Raw genomic sequence first — 21,543 nt, 5'->3', positions numbered from 1 at the left:
ACTAAAAGTCTTATCTTCTTTTCCAAAATCTATCCTTTTTAAAAGATCCCATTCCCTCTAAGGTAATCTTCCCAAGAAAGTATCGATCCACAACAACAACATTAGTTCAGACATCCCGTCAGATCCTACTTGCTAATACTCATATCATCACTCTGTTTTCACAGTAGATAAACAATCGATTCTCATGCATTATTAAAAAATTATGACAATAGATATACATTCATACCATCAAATCAGTCATGCATCAATATCAATCAACACTTCAATAGCATTCTTCAATAGTAAACAACAATCCAATTAAACATACTCTGTCATCGTTTCATATCATCACAAACAATTACCAACAAGTTGATGTTTAGCATATAGCCAGGAATGGTAAAGTTTCCCTCACCTTGATTGTTTTCTTGTTCCTCCTTTCTTTTGCGTGTTTTCTCCAACCTTGAACTTCTCAATTCCGAACGCTCCAACCCTTAAGAAAACACATTCACTTAGTCACTATGCGACTTATCGACTCAAAGAGACTTGCACAACACAAGGAAAGTTCCCTGGACTCTATGAATCCATCATCTACCCAACACATAGGAAACACTTACTTCAAGGCAACTTGCCTCCACACACAAGTCCAAAAAAAGCATTTACCAAGTAAGTTTCCTAAGGTTCTAACATCACATACAAACACACATGATATGCAATTACTCAAAATTATATCCTATACATGTTCCTAGTAATTTTCAAAAACTTTTCTCCTTCTTTTCTCATATATAGGCTCATGGCCTCTAGTCCAATACATGCAAAAAAATTCCTTTTAATTCTCTTCCAAAAATACAACACAAAACTAGGCTCATATAGAGCTTTTCATGCAATTATACTTAGCATATTCTTCACTTACTTAAAAAGCAAGAAACTCATAACATATATCAAATTTTCTCTATAAGTATAAACCCAAATCTTTCCCAAAAAAAGCCTAAGCGCCATGCATTAATTCTAAGTATCAAAAATAATATTTTCGCCCCCAAAACATACACATAGTCCCTGGCCAAGCATGGCTCAAAAACAGCCAAACATTTTCTTCCAAAACTAAATAATTTCTAAGCATATTCATGTCATGTATAGGGTGAAAAACTAATCAAATACTCATAAAATCCCTAACTTGTATTACAAATTTCTGAAGTTTAAAATCACGCATCAATATTGCTATTTTTGGAAAGCTTAAGACATGATCATTCCTCTTTTTAGAAGCCTTGAACCAAACGCCTAACTTGACAAACCCTAGATAATACAAAGTTGGGGTTTTCAAAAACTGTTTTCAAACCCTAGTGTATATATATATATATCTCAAATTAAAGGTCATACAAGCACAAAATGTAAAGACACTTAGCAAGAATCATGTTCTAACACAATTGTAAGTTCAAAAAGTTTCATAACCTTTGGGTTTTTCTCTCTTTTCATGCACAAATCAACATAACAACATAGATATAATATTTCAAAGGTAAATAAACCATCAAAATATACTCCTAAGCCCATCAACTCAAAGCTTAAGGCCAAAACTAACCTTGACTCAAGAAAACTCCAAAGAAAAGGATGAAGATGAAGTTGTTGTGAAGTTTTCTACCTCCTCCAATCAAATCCATCTTCAAGCTCTAAAGACCACTGACCAACACTCAATATCACAAGAATAAAATCAAAGAGTTTTATCTTCTCTCCTCTCTCTAATACCCGCAGCCTCTTTCTCTATGTGTGGGGAATTATGAGTTTTTTCCTTTCTTTTGGTTACTTAAATAAATGAGTGTGTGGTCAAGAGGCTTTGGCTCTTTTCCACCACTCATTTTGGACAAGTGTCCCTCCATAGGAGGTTGACACTTGTCTCTTGTGTGGCCCACTTCAAAGAAAATATATTTGGAGCAACTTGCTCCAAAATCGGTTCATTTACGACCTGAAATTTTTCTGTGTCGGGGGAATTTTTAATTTTATGGCTGGATTCCTTTTTTTAACTGGAAAAGTTTGGTGATTTCCGGATTGTTGAATCGAGGTCCCGAACTTGCTCGTTCGTGGCCCGGAAGACATCTACTTAACATTTTCAGTCAACGAGAAAAACCTTCCTTGAGTTTTTGAAGCTAAAACCTATCAATGTTGCAGTCAAAAGTTCTGAAACTAAACATACATTCTCAAACAGAACACCACAAGGTCTAATTCTCGCTCCGATTATGAATTGAGGCTTAAGTAGTATTTTTACGGTAAGAAGTCACTTTTAGAATATTTCGAATTGTAATCAAATCATGAATATGATTCATGCATTCGAAGTGACTACAACATCATATATATAGATATGTCATGTTTTTACATCGTTTCTCTTGAAAGCTATAACATACACTTCTTACAAACACTCTTATGTCAGCACATAAACCTAGGAGTAAGTCATAAATTGATTAAATATATTATTTATGGAAATCTAGGTCATATATGAAACAAGGCAATGTTTTGGAGTTCGTTGCTGGTTTTGATAAGGCTTTGGACCACATGAGAGTCCTCCAGGGAGACTTGGATTTTTTGGCTACTAATCCTGTCAAGGTGATCAAGGACGAGAAGATCATGGATGATGTTTAGAGGATATGTTTGATGTGCATTATCCATTGTGTTGTAAACATCTATCTATTTTTCTTTTTAAAGTATTTGCCTTGCATCTACGTTGACTGTCTTGTATTGCAACTTGATTTTGTCATTTGACTTGATCGACTGTCTATCAGAACCTTGTGTCGTTTTCATTTATGACTTTTCATCAACAGGTGATAGCTTTGCCGGTACTCTGTGTCGTCGTCCATTAGCTCGCTCCTAGCCTTTTCTTTAGATGGCTTACTTACTTGCTACCACATGTTTTTCTTGGATGCGGTTTGGGCACGGTTGATTCATGGCGAGGAGCATCGTCGCCGAATTTTTGGATCATTGATGGAGGACTAAGGCGGTAAAGCTTGACGCGCAACTAGAGTTGGCAAATGAGTAACTCACCTGCCAATGACGAAGTGGTAAGTCTTGACGCGCAACCGGAGTTGGCAGAGGAGTAACGCACCTAGCCGAGGACCAAGTAGTGAGGCTCGACGCGCAACCAGAGTTGATGAAGGAGTACCTGGCTGAGGACTAAGGTGGTAAGGCTCAATGCGCAACCGGAGTTGGCGGAGGAGTAGCGAACCTGGCATAGGACCAAGTGATGAGTCTCGACGCACAAACAGAGATGGCAGAGAAGTAACGCACCTGACCGAGGACCTAGTGGTGAGTCTCGACATGCAACCGGAGTCGGTAGAGATCCTAAAAGCAAATGGTTGTTTGATCTCTACTTGTGGGTGGGTGGACGAGCTTTTTTTCCGGCTATCGTCTATGGCGTACCCTCCTTCTTTTGTTGCGTTAAAACGACGTGCGAGCATGGTCCAAAATTCCTCCACGGTTGTGCGTCTAGATTGACCGGTCAACTTTCTCCCTCCTTGTAGGTCGTGATCGCAACGACCTACCGTCTTGCATTGGAGGACCGATTTCTAATAGAGGTCTTCTTGAAAGAAAAAAGTAAATATTTTGACGATAAGAAGGTTGACGTTATACTTACATGTTGTTTGCACATCCTCCCTCAGGACCTACAGATAGCCTTCCGATCCAAACTTTTTGTGATGGACTTGTTGGCATATTAGGCAGCATCCTATGTAGCCACGGACAACTAGTCGGCGGTGATAAGGCACAGATGATGAACTCTTGTGGAATTCGGAATGTTTCACTAGGCCCCACGGTGGATGCCAATGTTCTGATATAAAATATTAAGAGCGAAATGGATGAGCAAAAAACTTAACAGGGCGTGTATTATTGATGAACTCTTGTGTATTATTCGAATAGTGAAGTGAACATTCATGAAACTATGGAGGTCCCCTTTTATAGTAGGTGGACCTCCTTACCCTATAAGTCTCTAGGATGACTTAACAGGGTGCTGATCAAGGCACGCGGTTGGTTGACCTAGCAGGCAGAAGACGCTGATCAAGGCACATGATTTGTTGACTTGGGAAGCATAGGGAATTGATCATGGGATTCGATTAGTTGACTTAGTTGTTTTTCCTTGGTTGATCAAGCGGATGAGAGGCACCCAACTGTTTCTTTAGCTGGAAACTCTCTCTGACATGGGATGGAGCTCATCCTCGCTCTTCCGGCTACATAGTTGCTCTTCCGGGCCCAATAGTTTCTTTTCTGAGACTCGACCGTCCAGCCCAAATCCATATCAATCCAGATGATAAATTACATTTTTAGATTAAATACGTTCCAAGTTCATAGTATATGGGGTAAAATCCAAATAGATTTTTGAAAACGTTTTTATAAGTTTTAGTCATAGACAAATAAGAACAAAAAGACATCATGGTGCTCACGTGACAATCCACATGAATTTTTGAACTCACTTTTTGTCCACAAAGAACTTTGAGTTAGTCGGATAGAGATGAAAGACTAGTATATTTCTCAAGTGTGAAAAGGATGGATCCCTATACATGTGGAGGCCCCCATTTTATAGTCGACGGATCCTCTAACCCTAACACTTCCGTCTATTACATAGTCAACTGACTAAATGGAGTCGACCGCGTGGATCAAGCTGGACGTCTTGACTTTATCCTTGACCTTGCCGAGATTGCAGCTTATTCGACTGTTATGTTTACTCTCCCGTGATTACGGCTGGATCCCTCACCATTGAGTTGGCCCCGTAATGATTGTGGTAAGATGAGCCTCGATGGTGACTGCGGATGGTTGGGTCTCCGGAGCAACCCGACCGTCTCTATGGGGAGCGCATTGGGTCTTTATGGTGAGTGTGGATGGCTGGGTCTCTGGCGCAACCCGACTGTCTTTATGGCTGGGTCTTCGGAGCAACCCGACCGTGTCATGTCCACGCCACCCAAGTCGTAAAACGGTCCGGATGTGTCCCTTGGATTAGCTTGACCAGCCCAGTGATGGTAATGGTCGGGGTGTGTTCCTTGGAGTAGCTTGACTAGCCCTGTGAGCGCGAATTCGGATAGACAAGTCCTCTTGAGTAACCTGACCGGCCCAGCAACAGTACCATGTTTACCCGGTCCAAGCCTTGGGACGGTCCACAGCCCCCCAAGGCTTATGGCTAAGAAAGAGACAAAGCCTTAAGAAAAATTTCACGCTTCCGGATGGGTACCTTACTTGGGTATCAGCCAGTTAATTGCATAATTGTGGCTGGACGGATCCTTTATGATCTCACCAGCCTTGGATTCTTCCTTACTCACGGTTATGTACCTGTCCGTTAATTGCATCATTGTGGCTAGATTGATCTTTTTCCTTAAAGTGGCATGGCTAGATTTTGTGAATGGAACCAGGTGGAAAGATGCCATAACTGACCGGAGTCAATGGAAGGATAGAACCCGCTTGAGTAGGGACCAAGCGGCAAGCCTCGACGTCCGAACAGAGTCGGGGGAGATATTGAGCTAACTTGGGATGAAACCGAGTGGCAAGACGCCATGGCTGACCGGAGTCAGCAGAACTATAGAGCTCACATAGTTTTGAACCAAGTGGCAAGGCTCGACGACCGACCGGAGTCACCGGAGATAGAGCTCACTTTGTTTTGAACCATGTGGCAAGGCTCGACGCTTGACCGGAGTCAGCGGAGATGAAGCTCACTTGGTTTTGAACCATGTGGCAAGGCTCGTCCTTCTGCATTTGAGATTTTTCATAATATGGGCCTCGTTGAATACTTCCCCCTATAGTGAGAGAGAAAATAACATTCTCTACAGAAACAAACGCCAAATACAGAAAAGCTGAAACAAAACAAACAAACAAAAAAGCTTAGGGCGTTTTAAAGCCTAGAGCACTATCTGTAATAGAACTTTAGGTTGGTTGGCATTCCAAGAGCGGGATATAACACGACCCGATTGCGTAGGTTAGCATAACTGTTAGTGTCAAGACTGGAGCTCCTCCTTCCGGATTTGGCTACGTGGAACCTTCAACGGAGTGAACGCTTAGTCCTTCCGTCTTATCCAGACATTGCTCCTCAAGGTGTTGATGTGTCGGCCCGGACTAGTTTGGTCTCGACCCCGAGCACCTTGGCGAGGGTTCCCTCGCTCGACGGGTGGATCCGCCCGCTTGGTGTGGGCGACATGGCGGCGAGCTCCTTCCTCCTTGTCTCAAGCTGCTTTTAGATGGTTGCTCTCCTCTTGAATGATAAATGGAGCCGCCATTTTACGAATTTCGTCCAGCAATTGTGCATGGCGAACGGACATGTCATCGTTAAAGGAACCCGTTGACAGACCGTTTTCAAATGCCTCGGCACAAATTGACAGATCCTTGTTCCTTGCCAGCATAAAAACGTTAGTAAACCTAAATAGGTAATCTTTCAACGTCTCACCCGCTTTCTGCCGGATGTTGAATAAACTTGCGGTGGTGATTTGGTCGGCTTGCTTTGCGGAGAATTGAGACAGGAAACGTTGTGAGAAATCATTGAAGGTAACAATCGATTGGGCTGGAAGACTTGCAAACCATGTCAGAGCTGCCTTTTTTAAGGTTCCTGGGAACATCTTACACTTTAGCGGCTCTGTTGCACCGTTGATAAGCATTTTGGTATTGAGACGGACAGATGTTCGCGTGGATCAGTATTTCCATCGTAAGAGTCAAGGACAAAGATCATCATGTTGTCTGGTATCGTCACGGCTGCGAGTGCCTCTTAAAACGGTTGAAACTCGACGGTCGGCTCCACCTGGTGGACTGGTTGCCCTCGATCCCGTGTGCGGTCCGCAACTTGGGCCTGCAATGCCTGGTTCTGTTGACGAAGCTCTTCCATTCCTGCGATCTGGGCCTGCATCGCCTGGTTCTGCTGCTGCACCTGGACCATCAATTCGCGTATGGCCTCCTCCGTTTCTGAAGTCGGACCATTAGAGCCATTGACAGCAGATCTGGTCTCCACCATACTCCTTCTAGGTTGGTGGTAAGACTAATATTCCTTGAGGACTCGGGAAGAGTTTTACCGAGGCCCCATGGTAGGCGCCAATGTTCACAAAGAACTTTGAGTTAGTCGGATTGAGCTGAAAGACTAGTATATTTCTCAAGTGTGAAAAGGATGGATCCCTATACATGTGGAGTCCCCCCCTTTTATAGTGGGCGGATCCTCTAACCCTAACACTTCCGTCTATTACATAGTCAGCTGACTAAATGAAGCCGACCGCGTGGATCAAGCTGGAAGTCTTGACTTTTCCCTTGACCTTGTCGAGATTGCATCCTATTTGACTGCTATGTTGACTCTCCCGTGATTATGGTCGGATCCCTCACCATTGAGTTGGCCCCGGAGTGATTGTGGTAGGATGGGCCTCGATGGCGACTGCGGATGGTTGGGTCTCCGGAGCAACCCGACCGTCTTTATGGGGAGCGCATATGGGTCTTTATGGTGAGTGTGGATGGCTGGGTCTCTGGCGCAACTCGACTGTCTTTATGGCTGGATCTTCGGAGCAACCCGACTATCTTTGTGGCTGGGTCTTCGGAGCAAACCGACTGTCTTTATAGCTGGGTCTTCAGGGCAACCCGACTGTCTTTATGGCTGGGTCTTCGGAGCAACCCGATTGTCTTTATGGCTGGGTCTTCGGGGCAACCAGACTGTCCTTATGGATGGGTCTTTGGAGCAACCCGACTGTGCCATGTCTACGCGACCCAAGTCGTAAAACGGTCCGGATGTGTCCCTTGGATTAGCTTGACCAGCCCAGTGATAGTAATGGTCGGGGTGTGTTCCTTGGAGTAGCTTGACCAGCCTTGTGAGCGTGAATCCGGATAGACAGGTCCTCTTGAGTAACCTGACCAACCCAGCAACAATACCATGTTTACCCGGCCCAAGCCTTGGGACGATCCACTTTTGATCTTTCTAAAATTTGTTAATTATTTTTAGTCATTCTCCTCAATCCTCCCCTTTCCCTTATTTCCTCTTCATTTTCCTCTTTCATCTATCCTCCACAGTTTTACCCTCTCTCATTATAGGTTAGAGGAATTTATAATTATCGGTTGGTTTCTCTGATGAATATTGGGATTTTGGAGATTTTGCTTTCTATGACCTTTATGGTTTCTCTAATGATTTCTCTTTGTATAACCTTTATAATTTTTCATAAGTGGATGTTTCAGCTTAAGTGTGCATGCTTGATCTTTAAAATTTTACTATCACATGATATAACTGCAGTTGAGCAACCCTTTGAGTTTTAGGTGTTTTTTTAGAGATAAAATGAGGATATTATTAATAAAAAAGAGAACATATACAATAAGTTAGGGGTTGAAAGCCTTAAAAAGAGAATCAACCAGTACATACGATTAAGAAGCAGGTAGCAAAAATAACAAAAATACAAACAAAATAACAGAAGCAGTGGAGGATAGAAAACAGGTCCTAAAAACGCATAACATCACTAAAGACAGCAAGGTTATGGCAAGCAATGTTCTATCAAAAGCAGTAGAGCCAAACAGAAGACTTCAAGACCAGGGGAGAGAATAACAAAGAATGATGGGAAACACATAGTAAGCCTCATCAACGAGCAACATAAGCCCACCATAAATTGTTTTTCCTATTACACCCGAATTTTGCAAGATGGTCAACTATGCCATTTTCTTCTCAAAAAATATGATGGATACCCAAGCAATTGACCTCAGACATTAGGAAATCAATTTGATTCATTTCATTTAATAGCTTCCATAGTTCCATGGTCGATTCCTTTTTTCCTTCACCAAACCTATCGCTATTGTCGAATCACTCTCCAAAACAACATTTTGAAAGGAAAACTGTTGACAGAAGACAAGAGCTTTTAGAATAGCTTTTACTTCGGCTTCATATGCCCAGTCGTGGCCCATGTTTATGGAGAAAAACCCAAGGACTCTTTTACTAGAATCGCGAACTGCTCCTCCCACTCCACTTTGCCCCGAGTTTCCTTGTGAGGCTCCGTCTACATTAAATATCAGTTTTCCCGGGGGAGGAGGAGCCCAAGTAGCTACTCTAATCCTTGAATTTGGACATTTGAACTTGATCAGAAAAAAGTTCCTACTGAATTGATCGGAAGCATAAGGACAACCTTTCCACACTGCTTTAATCCACCAGCTTATACGCAGCAAATGCTGATCCCACACCTCCAGAATGGAATAAGATTGACCTCTTAAAGTCGTTGCATATCTTCCCATCCAAATGGACCAGGAGAGAGCATAGGGGATCAAGCTCCACAACATTGGATCAGATTGCACAGCTCTATGGTTCCATTCCAACACTAAATCAGAAAGAGTAGCATGAATTACTCACTCAATACCTTTTCTGTACAACACATCACACCATAGCTTCCAAGAGAGCGGACAATGAAGGAATAAGTGTTCGGTTGTCTCCAATTCTGCTGTGCATAAGGCGCATAAACCACCATCTGTGAATTCCATCCACCTTTTCATAAGATTTTTCTTTGAAGCTATTTTATTGTTACAAGCTTTCCACAAGAAGAGACCCACTTTGGGGGGGGACCACTTTCCTAGCTGGCTTTGGGATGGACCATTTTTCCTCTTCAAAAACCTTCATTTCTACTCATTTACATAATGCTTTGACACTGCTGAAATCTAAACCTCTTAAAAAAATCACAAGGCTGAAATCATAATCTTTAAGATTTAGGATATATAATATATATAATCCATAATAGAAAAAACCTTAAAATCGGTTTGAATGAAACATTTGAGGAATTTCAAATACTTTGTGTTAAATTGTGTTAACACAATGCATTTAAAATTCCCAAAAAAAAATTACATTACCACCTACAACAAATGCTCAGTACAAACACACTATTAGAGTACGAACAAAATGTGATATCCTTTATAAATTTTTTGTTAGAAAAAGAAAAACACATCTGCCGTTACCTGTATAGTTGTAATTATTATTATGTACAATTACAAAAATAAACGTAGGTCCTAGGAATTAATATTTCTTCCCTAGCGTGGGGGGTAAGGCCATTTTCTTAGTCTAGCACCTTTCATTCCGTATTCAAAGTAAAGATGGTAAATTGGTAATATGGGAATATGAAAACGACGCGTTTTGTTGACGACAAGTGAATAATACGGGTTCTGCAACTCACCCCCATGAAAATTTGAGTCTTACTTTATTTTAGGGAGTTGTCTAAATAACCCATAATAAAGTTTGGGTTAAATAATACATCATTCAATTACATTGGAGATAAGTGAGTTGAAATTTTTATATTTTATTTATTAATTTATTTCCAACTCATTTATCTCCAATGTGATTGGATGATGAGTTATTTAACTCAAACTTTATCATAAGTCATTTAGACAACCCTTCTTTGACATATATTTATAGTACTCCATATTCATATGGAAAATGTTATTTACACACCTCTTATAGAGGTGGAAGAGGTGGAATGATGAGAGAGATAGAAAGAAAATAAAAAGTAAGAAAGAGAAAATATGAGATGTGATAGATGATAAGAGGAGAGGGATAAAAACAAAAATATGTGGAAATGAAGTGTTTAAAAAATGAGGTATGTATATATCATTGTTCATATTCATATAGTTTAGGAGATCTACATACATTTTCACTAGAGAATATTAAAAAAAAGAAAAAGTTTTATTTTTTAAAATAAGAGAGCTCCATATTATTAATTAGCAAAATAGTTTAAATTAGAAGGGAACCAGGAGAGTATTCCTCAATTCAAACAAAACAATATGAAGAAAGCCTAAACTTACCCATAAAATCTCCAGCTAACCGAGCTAAGTTAGCTATTAGCTATCCTGAAAAAAAGAAAGTGTTGATACCATTATAAAGTGTAAACGTATTAGTCAATCAAAAGACGCATTAATTGGACGGTAAATAATTTTTTTGGATTAACGTAACATATAGGTAAAATCTAAATAGGTTTCTAAAATACTTTCTTTAAAAAAAAAAGTTTCTAAAATACTTGTTTATGACTTTTGGTCATAGATAAATAAGGATAAAGACGTCATGATGCTCACATCACCGTCTACATTGAAATTTTCAAATCATTTTTTATCATTCTAAAAAATGTCTGTAATTAATTTTAGTCATTCTCCTTAGTTCTCCCCTTCCCCTATTTCCTCTTCATTTTCCTCCTCCATCTACCCTCTTCGACTTCTAACAGCATAATTAAGCGATTATGGTCATAAGCGTTTATGACATAAACGTCATAAGCGCTTATTTATAAGTTATTTTAAAAAATTTATTGAAATAAATTTTAAAAATAAGCTATATATAAGTATAAGTTCTTTTTCATAAGCTATCCTGAATAGCTTATGAAAATAAACTTAAAAGCTGTTTGCATAAGCTCTCCCAAACACAGATATAAGCACTTATACTTTCAAATAAGCTCAAATAAGCTCTTCCAAACGGGGTTTAGTGGTTTAGAGGAATTTGTTTCACCTGCAATCCCCTCCCTTTTTCCCTCAAAATACTTCCCTTCTTCTATCCTTAAAAACTCAAGGACTCACGTTAAAATTAAAATGATATAAGAGAAAGTTGTAGTCAAACCTATCAAAATGAACGAAATTTCTATGCGGCTATGCTTATGGATGGTGATAATATAAAAAAGTGCAAATGGCAATATGAATTGAAGTATATAATAAACCGTAAAAATCCCCAAGTCAAGTCATCACCAATGCAGAGTCAATCTTCCCTCGTCAACGCTCCCAAAGCCGCCACTGATTAATGTCTATATTCATATTCATTCACCGAACCTAACCCACACATGTAATGTAACAAACATTTCCATCTCAGAAACAAACACTTCTTCATCTTTGAAACCATGTCTCTCTGCATCTTCTTCTTCTTCCATCTCTTCTTGTTGCTGTTCCTCTCCAATGCCCAACAAAACCAACAACTCTCATCCTTCAACATCTCACTCTCCCCATGGCTCCCTTCACAGAACAGAACCCTCCACTCCCCAAATTCCAAGTTCACTGCTGGCTTCTTCCCAGCATCACCCACTTCTCAAAACCTCTTCACTTTCTCTGTCTGGTTCTCCAGAGTCCCTAGAACTGCAAACCCTCTTGTTTGGAGTGCTAAAACCCAAGTCAACAGCTCTGGCTCCCTTGTAATCACCTCAAAAGGTGAGCTTCTTCTCCAAGGTTCAACTGTTAACCTTAATTCTTCTTCCAACTCCTCACAGCTAGTTCTTCAAGACAATGGAAACTTGGTGTTTGGGAGCTGGGAAAGCTTTGATAACCCAACCAACACAATCTTGCCAGCCCAGAACATCACTCATGTCAGGCTGAGATCTAACAATGGGAAATTCAAGTTCATTGCTGCCCAGTGTTTGGTTCTCAATGAAAATTCCACATGTGACTCTAATGATCAGTACTATAAAATCCAAAGTCCATTCCGGAGCATGGATGATGATGGGAAAATGACCATGGAAAGTAACTCTTTTCTCACTTCTGATTATGGTGACCCCAGGTTGAGGAAATTGGTTCTTGATGATGATGGGAATCTCAGAATCTACAGCTTCTACCCAGAGCAGGGTAACAAGTGGGTTGAGGTTTGGAGAGGGATATGGGAGATGTGCAAAATCAAAGGAAAGTGTGGAGCTAATGCTATCTGCATGCCCAGAGAGGAATATAACTCTACTTCTTGTCTTTGCCCATCTGGGTTCAAGCCAGTTCAAGGTGGAGCTGAAAAAGGTTGCACCTTGAAAATCCCTCTTTCAAGAAACACCATTTTTATCAGGCTGGACTATATAAACTACACCAGTGATGGCACTGTGAATCAAACCAATGCAGACAACTTCACAATCTGTGAATCCACCTGCAGAAGGGACCCAAAGTGTCTTGGATTTGGGTTCAAGTATGATGGATCAGGCTACTGTGCTCGGGTATTGGGAACACAGCTTCGGTATGGTCTCTGGTCACCAGGTTCTGAAACTGCCATGTTTGTGAAAGTGGACCAATCTGAATCAGAAGCCTCCAATTTCATTGGCTTGACCCAAGTGATGCAAACATCATGCCCTGTCAACATAAGCCTGCCACCGCCACCTAAAGACTCAAACACCACCGCCAGAAACATTGCCATAATCTGCACCCTTTTTGCTGCAGAGCTCATAGCTGGGGTGGCTTTCTTCTGGTCTTTTCTCAAGAGATACATCAAGTACAGAGACATGGCCACCACACTAGGCCTTGAGCTTCTACCTGCTGGTGGCCCCAAGAGGTTCAGTTACGCGGAGCTCAAAGCCGCAACCAATGACTTCTCCAACCTCATTGGCAGAGGAGGCTTTGGAGATGTCTACAAAGGGGTTTTGGCAGACAACCGCGTTGTCGCGGTGAAGTGCCTGAAGAATGTCACCGGCGGAGACGCTGAATTCTGGGCAGAGGTCACCATCATTGCCAGGATGCACCATCTCAACTTGGTTCGCTTGTGGGGTTTCTGTGCTGAGAAAGGACAAAGGATACTAATCTATGAATATATCCCTGGTGGATCACTGGACAAGTACTTGTTCCGGCATAGATCTGTGAAATTGAATGGTGAAACTGATCCAGATGTTGGCCCAACCTCACAAGGGAAGCCTGCATTGGATTGGCACATGAGGTACAGAATTGCTATGGGTGTGGCCAGGGCAATTGCATACTTACATGAGGAGTGTTTAGAGTGGGTTCTGCACTGTGACATCAAGCCTGAGAACATTCTATTAGGTGATGATTTTTGCCCTAAGATATCGGATTTCGGGCTCGCCAAGCTGAGGAAAAAGGAAGACATGGTGACCATGTCTAAGAGGAGGGGCACTCCTGGTTACATGGCTCCTGAATGGATCACTGCTGATCCAATCACCTCAAAAGCTGATGTGTTCAGCTTTGGCATGGTGCTGTTGGAGCTTGTGAGTGGGGTGAGGAACTTTGAGATCCATAGCTCTGAGGTGAAGAGTGAGGAGTGGTATTTCCCAGGGTGGGCTTTTGATAAGATGTTTAAGGAGATGAGATTGGATGACATTTTGGATAGTAAGATCAAAGAGGTTTATGACAGTAGGGTTCATTTTGAGTTTGTTAATAGGATGGTGATGACAGCAATGTGGTGCCTGCAGGAAAGGCCTGAGATGAGGCCAACCATGGGAAAAGTTGCTAAGATGTTGGAAGGGACTGCGGAGATCACTGAGCCCAAGAAGCCCACTGTTTTCTTCCTTGGGGAGGAGTAGATTATTGCTTGAGAATTGCAGGCCTGTCTTGTTTGCTCTTGGGTTTTGGTTTCTACATCTATCTGCACTGCGGTAGTTTGGAAGAGTCGGTTAAATCCTGCGGAGTTATCACGTCTTTGGCTAATAAACTCTTGAAGACAGTTCCATCACACGTCCCATACTATTGTAATTATTTGTTTTGCTCTTGTATTTACAACATGTTATTCCTACTCTTGTTTTTAGGAGGTGATGCATCCTCAATATTTGAAAAATAATGAATAACAGAAGTGATCAAATGTACAATCTTAGCCTTGAATTTTTTTTCTCCTCCATTGTTGCACCTGCCATGTTTGATTTATTATTACTTTAGAGTCTCCTCATCAGGGGTAAAATGGATCCTTTGCATTCCCCTCTTAACCAGGTTACTGCACACTGGTAACACTGATTTGAAAGCTGGCCATAGCAGCTACTTACGTTGGGGTATGGAGTTTATGCACTAGATTTTTAGCCATAGATGGTGTTCATCTCAATTTGGAGGCTCTGCTATTTAAGTATCCTTGGCTGACGCCATAATTATTGTTAGCAATTAAACAAAATTGCCTTGTTGAAATAAAATACCTACAAAATTAAGCACTGATCAAGAGAAAAATTGGACAGACAGAATATCTCAATTCAAGTAACAGTACTGCATAACTTTGGCTGTGGTTACTAGTCTATTCTCACACAGCAACAAGAACTCGTTGGAGTTCTATTCACTCACCCTTTTTTTCTTGTCACTCACAAGTACATGGCAATGGATCATAATTAAGCTCCCTATTTATACTAGTAACCGGTCGGTTATTGCAACTTTATCTACATATATATAAAAGTAGCTAGTAAGTATTTGACCCTGTTCCGGGTTAAGAATCGATCAACTAGCCGAAAACCATTAGACCAGCCCACCAAATGACTAAAGCCCAAACATAATGGGCTAGAGGAAGACCAAGTTAGAATTAATCTAATTAACCAAAAAAAAAAAAAGCTTGACAGACGGTCAGAAAGAGGCATAAAAATTGATTTTTTGCTAATAGTTTCTCATCTGCCAAGTTCAATACCTACCATCCTCCCTGAAACGACTATTTTACCAATAGTGTAGTTTTGGAACATATTTACCATTATAGTTACTTTTTATTTATTTACTAAACTAGTGTAAATCGTCATTTACTCTAAGTGGCGACACACACACACACACACACACATATATATATATATATATCTTTTTTGTTTTTTTTTTCAGAAATCGTTACTGCCAATCAGTGACGGATCCAGAAATTTTAAGCTGTGGGGACAACTTATACGTATAATTATTTTTTGAAAGTTATACATATAAATTTATAACACTGAAAATACATTATTACTATAAAAAAAGAGTATAGTTTGTAAGTATAGTTTGCACTCCTCTAAAATTATCCATTATCTAACACCAGCCCATCAAATCTTCATATTCGTCTAGATCATATAGTAATTACGGTATTGGTATGCAATTGGTGCTGGGGGGGCTTAATTTAGTCTTTTGCTAGTTTATTACTCTTGTGAAACTTTTTTTTTCCAAAAAAATGGTGGGGGCATTTGACCCCATAGCGTTTCACGTGGATCCGTCGTTGCTGCCAATGGCGACACTTTAAATTGTTTTTTTTTAAAGAAATCGCCACTACTACTAGTGGTGACATCTTAATTTTCTTTTGACTTTCTACTTTAGTGACGGAAAAAAATTCGTCACAAAATCCTGGTAAATAATTTAAAGGAATCAGTGACAGATTAGGGAGAAAGAAATCGTCGCAAAGAACTTAATGACGAATTTTATTTACGACGAAGTTTATTATGTCACAAAATCCAAGAGACCAATATTTAATGAATTAGCGACAGAGAAAAGGGATTCTTCTGTCAAAAAAGGGTTAGCGATAGAATATTCTTTTTGTGACGGATAGTTTCTCCATCCATGTTCTGTCACTAATCCTTTTAAATCATATACCAGGATTCTGTGACGAATATGTTTCTGTCACTAAAGTAGAAACTAAATTTTTTTAAGGTGTCGCCATTGATGGTGGCATTTTCTTAAAAAAAAAAAAAATTAAGGTGCAGCCACTATGACGATTTCTTAAAAAAAAAAATGTATGAGTGGCAATTTACACTAGTTTGGTAAATAAAATAAAAAAATGGATTTGAAGGGTGAAGGAGCAGGGTTCAAACTCCGGCGAAAGTACTAATTTACTAACAATTAACAACAAATATTTGCCTATAAAAAAAACTATAATAGTAAATATATTTCAAAACTACACTATGTTGGTAAAAAGTCCCCTTAAGCTTGCTTTATTATTTCAAGCAAATTCTTCACCTTCAAGAATGAAACAACTTTTAGTAGCTTGGTAATATACGTCATTTAATCTTCTGACTTATAATATTCACCTGTGATTTCTTTGTCTCTGATCAAGTCTCGAAAGTAGTGATGTTTAATGTGTTTATTACGCCCATGAGAAACTGTATTATTCGCTAAAGCAATAGTTGATTTATTGTCACAAGATATTTATGTAGGACCATTTTGATGGTGTTGTAACTCACTTAGTATTCTTCACTACCTAACTCTTTGAGTAGCACAATTTGTTGTTGCTATAAATTTTGTGGTTGTAATTGAAAGAGAAACCACTTATGATTACATGGAGGAAAACATAACCTGAAGTGTATTCTTAAGGTTGAGTATCAACTCCTCAACACTATCTGTGTATCCTACTAGTTCTACCTTGTTAGTACTTGAATAAAATAGGCACTCATCAGCTGTACCCTAAATATACATTAAAATTTGTTTTGCAGCTTGCCAGTGAGATTTTTGTGGTGGATTCATAAAATATCTTATGGGTTCAACTCCATAAACAATATAATGTCTAAAATTAGTTGAATTGACAAATTCAGCATTGTTGTACAAACTTCAAATTTGACTTTGTTCAAAATATCTATTGCATATTTCTTTTGTGAAATGAAAATTTCTTCATTTGTCTGCTTCAGTTCAATTCCTCAAAAAGAGATATTAGGCCCATATTTGTAATCTCAAATTGTGTGCATATATTTTTCCTCAATTTAGCTAAGAGTTTGGAGTTATAGTCTGCGAAGATCATATTGTCTACATACAAACAAACAATAATAATATTCCCAGCTTTGTTCTCCAACCTTGTTATTTTTTACATATAAAGCATGCATATATGGACTTCTGAGAAAGCTATTGTCAATTATATATGTAGGTGTCAATACATTTGTATACAGCATTAGGTGTTTGCTTCAATCCATATAATGTTCTCTCCAACTTGTGTACCTTGTCTTCTTCTCCATGTTTTAAGTAACCTAGAAGTTTCTCTATGTAAACTTCTTCTAAAATAGACCTGATGTCCATCTACAATAGAGGGATCGTTGCTTGAATTGTTGGTGTCAATTTTGTCTTCTACATTCACTTAACACCAATTGGTTTCTCTCCTTCAGCAAGAGTTTCAACTCCCACATATCATTCTTCTCATTTTCTTGAATTTCTTCATCTTTTGCTTCAATCCAATATTAACTAGAGCTAAATAGGGTGGACTTGTTGAGAATTCAAGTGTGAGTTGGAGTTTAAATATAAACTCAATTCCTTAAGATTTTTGGTAAAGTTGTGGTGTCTAAATCTCTTAATGGTCTTCGATGTTGCCTCGATCGTGCATGGTCTCATGCTTTGCGCCTCTGTCTCCCCAAAAGCGTTGAGAACATATTCTATCCCTTGGTACATACATAGTCTAGAGAGGATGTTGTGGAGTACGGTAATGTGGTGATTACTCACTCTTGAGAGGGAGAATGTTGAGAATTCAAGTGTGAGTTGGAGTTCCACATTGGTTAATAATAGATAGTGTGAATACTTTATTAGAGATGTGACCCATAAACTCAATGCCTTAAATTTGTGGGCGATGGTGTCTAAATCTCTTGGTGACCTTTTACATTCACTTAACACCAATTGGTTTCTCTCCTTCCGCAAGAGTTTCAACTCCCACGTATCATTCTTCTCATTTTCTTGAATTTCTTCATCTTTTTCATTAATCCAATATGAACTAGAGCTAAATGGGGTGGACTTGTTCAGAATTCAAGTGTGAATTGGAGTTTCACATTGATTAAGAATGAGTGATGTGACTCATAAACTCAAGGGAATTGTTATTCAGACCCTCCCCCCCAGCTATTCAGACCCCTGAAAAAGTGCAAAAATACTTAAATATCCTTAATGAAAAAAAATATAAAAAAAAACCCACCCCTTCCTCACATTCTCTCTCCTCTCTCCTTACCTCTTTCCTCTTACTCTCACCCCCACCACCACACACCACCCTCAACCACCGCCACCCTTATGGCCGCCGCCACCACAACCACAAGCTCCATCTTATGTCATTTTTTAAAATTTTCAATTGTAGGAAGTTGTTACTGTCGTTTTTAATTTTTTTTCTGCAAATAAACGCACTTTAGAAGTGCGTTACGCACGCACTTTAAAAGTGTGTCGTTAACGCACGTATAACGTGCGAAGTAAACGCACTTTTAAAGGGCGAATTGCTGTAAATTTGTACATAACTGATGTCAGATGATTTTTAAAAATTATGAGACTCCACAGTAAATCAAGTTAGAATATTTGGAGATTTATGGTGGAATAAAAAATGTTTGAAATTCAAAATAAAATACCAGATGAAGGAATTTGGCTAAATTACACAAATCTTAGGACCTTCAAAGAAGGTGCTAAGTTATGATCGTTTGATTTTTCTCTTCAACTTTGCAGTTGGTCGACTTCGCATCCGAGATAAAAAATTGTCTAATTTTCCAAACCACACCGCTTCTGATTCTAAAGCGACTACTACAAGGTGTCGGAATTTGGAGATTCTGACTACATGTTTGAGCTCAAAATGGTCCTATTACCTTAATCAAGAAGTATCAGTCCCAAATTTCTTCCAAAAATTAAAGAGGAAAAAAAAAAGAAATCAGTGCGTTTCGCTCGCACTGTGAAAGTGTGACCAAAACGCACGTTGAGAGTGCGTGTCCATGTGCGTTTTGGTTGCACTTTCACAGTGCGAGCGAATTTTTTTTTCATAAAGGGCTTTTTTCGGATTTTATGAATTTAACAGGGTCTGAATAGATGTGGAGGGGGGGTCTGAATAACAATTTCCTAAACTCAATTCCTTATGTTTTTGGTAAAGTTGTGGTGTCTAAATCTCTTAATGGTCTTCGATGTTGCCTCAGTCGTGCATAGTCTCATGCCCCTGTCTCCCCAAAAGCTTTGAGATCATATTCTAGTTCTCACGTATCATGCTTCTCATTCTAATTCTCACTTAACACCAATTGGTTTCTCTCCTTCTGCAAGAGTTTCAACTCCCACGTATCATTCTTCTCATTTTCTTGAATTTCTTCATCTTTTGCTTCAATCCAATATGAACTAGAGCTAAATGGGTGGGCTTGTCCATTCACACTCGTTGGTGTATGGTCTCATGCTTTATACCCATGTCTCCCGAAAACGTTGGGCTGATTTTGAAGGAAATCAATTCCGTGAATATTATTGAGAATTAGTAAGGTATTTATACACATTAGAGTTGACTAAACAATAAAGTCTAAACCTAATCACAAGTGTAATTACAAGTAAAAGAATAAATAAATATTCCTATTATATCCTATTCTACCACACCCCACAGTCGAAGTAGGAGGTTCATCAACGTTGAGACTGGAGCGAAAATCATCAAAAGGACATGAGCCTGTCCACGCGCGGCCTTTTCCCGAGAAAAGTAGATATCCCTCTCAATATGTTTGATACGATGATGGTCCACTGGATTGCAAGAGAGGTAGATAGCATTAACATTGTCACACTGGACCAATGTTGCCAGAGAGAGAGGAAAGTTAAGCTCCAGAAGTAAATTGCGGATCCAATAGGACTTAGAGACAACATTAGCAACACCCTAAAATTCAACTACAGCAATAGAGCGAGAGAAGATGGGTTTCCGCTTGGAGGACCAAGAAATGAGGTTGTCACCATGGAAAACACAATAACCAAAAGTGGAGAGTTTGGTGTCAGAACATCCCCCGAATCAGCATCAGTATAAGAAATAAGTTTCTCAATGAGGGAGGGATACAAATGGAGATCTGAAGTCAAGGTTTCACGAACATAGCGGAGGACATGCTTGAGGGCAAGCATGTGTTCAGTGTGGGGGGGGGGGCACGCATATGTAAGCAAACTTGCTAAACAACATAGAAAATGTCGGGATGAGTGAAGGTGGGGTACTGCAAAGGACCAGCAAGACTCTGATACAAGGTGGCATCCCCACAGGGAGTCCCATGAAGGTATGAAAAACGGTAGAAATGGGGGGTTTGAATAGCGTTTTCAGAATAAAACTTCCACCTTAAAGATTTTAACAAATCTTTCGAGACACAAGTAAAGTGCTTAAGATAAGAGATAAGAAAAGCACACAAGGATTTTATTCCGGTTCACTTGATGAATCGCTCAAGCTAGTCCAGTCCACCTGTGAAGGTAATTTCTTCCTTCTTAGAATGAAGGCAATCCACTAATCAGATAATTGTTACAACTGCACTTGAAACCTACAAGTGACTAACAATACACTGACTTAGCTCACACTAAGATTCACTCTCTTAGTCTTCTCTAGGATCTGATCAACCTTGATCTCCTAAAGGTAAACTAAACAACTGTTTAAGAAATATTGTTTACAAAGAGATTGCTTCTAAAAAGCTTGTAGTAAACACAATGAATTCAAAAAAGAAAGAATGCTTAGAAGATTTGAATATAGCTTGCGCGTATGAGTTTCTTCCAACAACATCTTTCAGTCTTCAACCTCTATTTATACTCCAAGGATTAGGGTTTGAACGTTGCATGGGAATGCTACCGTTGGAGGGCAGATCTGGAATTTTCAGCTTCTGCTGTGCCTGAGAATGTTAGGTTAGGTCATCAGGATAGTACAATTGCTTTTGTACTTTGGATAGTGACTTGACCTTTAACCTCGTTTGACTTCTGATCAGAGGAGTGCTTCATGTTGGAACTTGTGAAGCTTGTTGATCAGAGTCAGAGGGAAGCAGGGATCCTCTGACCGTTGTACCTTCTGATTCTGAACTCAGAGGAGAAGTACTTGGTCTTCAGAACCAGTTTGCTTCTGGACTTCAGAGTCTTCACTCTTCAGCTTCTGGATCTTCAGAGTCTTCTACACCATCAGAACTTCTGAGCCTTCAGAGTGTCTGGGTTGTCAGAACGTCTGGATCTTCAGAGCTTGAAGTGAGCTGAGCTGAGTCCTTATCAGAGCTTGATTAACTTCAGATCTTCTGAAGCTTTTCTACTGTTTAGATTGAGCATAGAGATTGCGAAAGCGTT

At 39.8% G+C, this 21,543-nt stretch overlaps 1 protein-coding gene across 1 annotated transcript; it reads left to right on the top strand.

The window, feature by feature from the left end:
* The first annotated feature begins 11,723 nt into the window (after positions 1-11,723).
* LOC130737366 (G-type lectin S-receptor-like serine/threonine-protein kinase At1g34300) lies at positions 11,724-14,453 on the top strand. The gene has a single exon (XM_057589113.1). It carries the CDS (start codon positions 11,796-11,798, stop codon positions 14,169-14,171), a length of 2,376 nt encoding a protein of 791 aa, XP_057445096.1. The 5' UTR covers positions 11,724-11,795; the 3' UTR covers positions 14,172-14,453.
* The last annotated feature ends 7,090 nt before the right edge of the window (positions 14,454-21,543 follow it).

Source organism: Lotus japonicus, chromosome 2 (assembly GCF_012489685.1).
Source record: "Lotus japonicus ecotype B-129 chromosome 2, LjGifu_v1.2".
NCBI classification, from domain to species: domain Eukaryota; kingdom Viridiplantae; phylum Streptophyta; class Magnoliopsida; order Fabales; family Fabaceae; genus Lotus; species Lotus japonicus.
The sequence above is the reverse complement of the archived record's forward strand: the minus strand, read 5'-3'. Positions and strand labels throughout refer to the sequence as shown.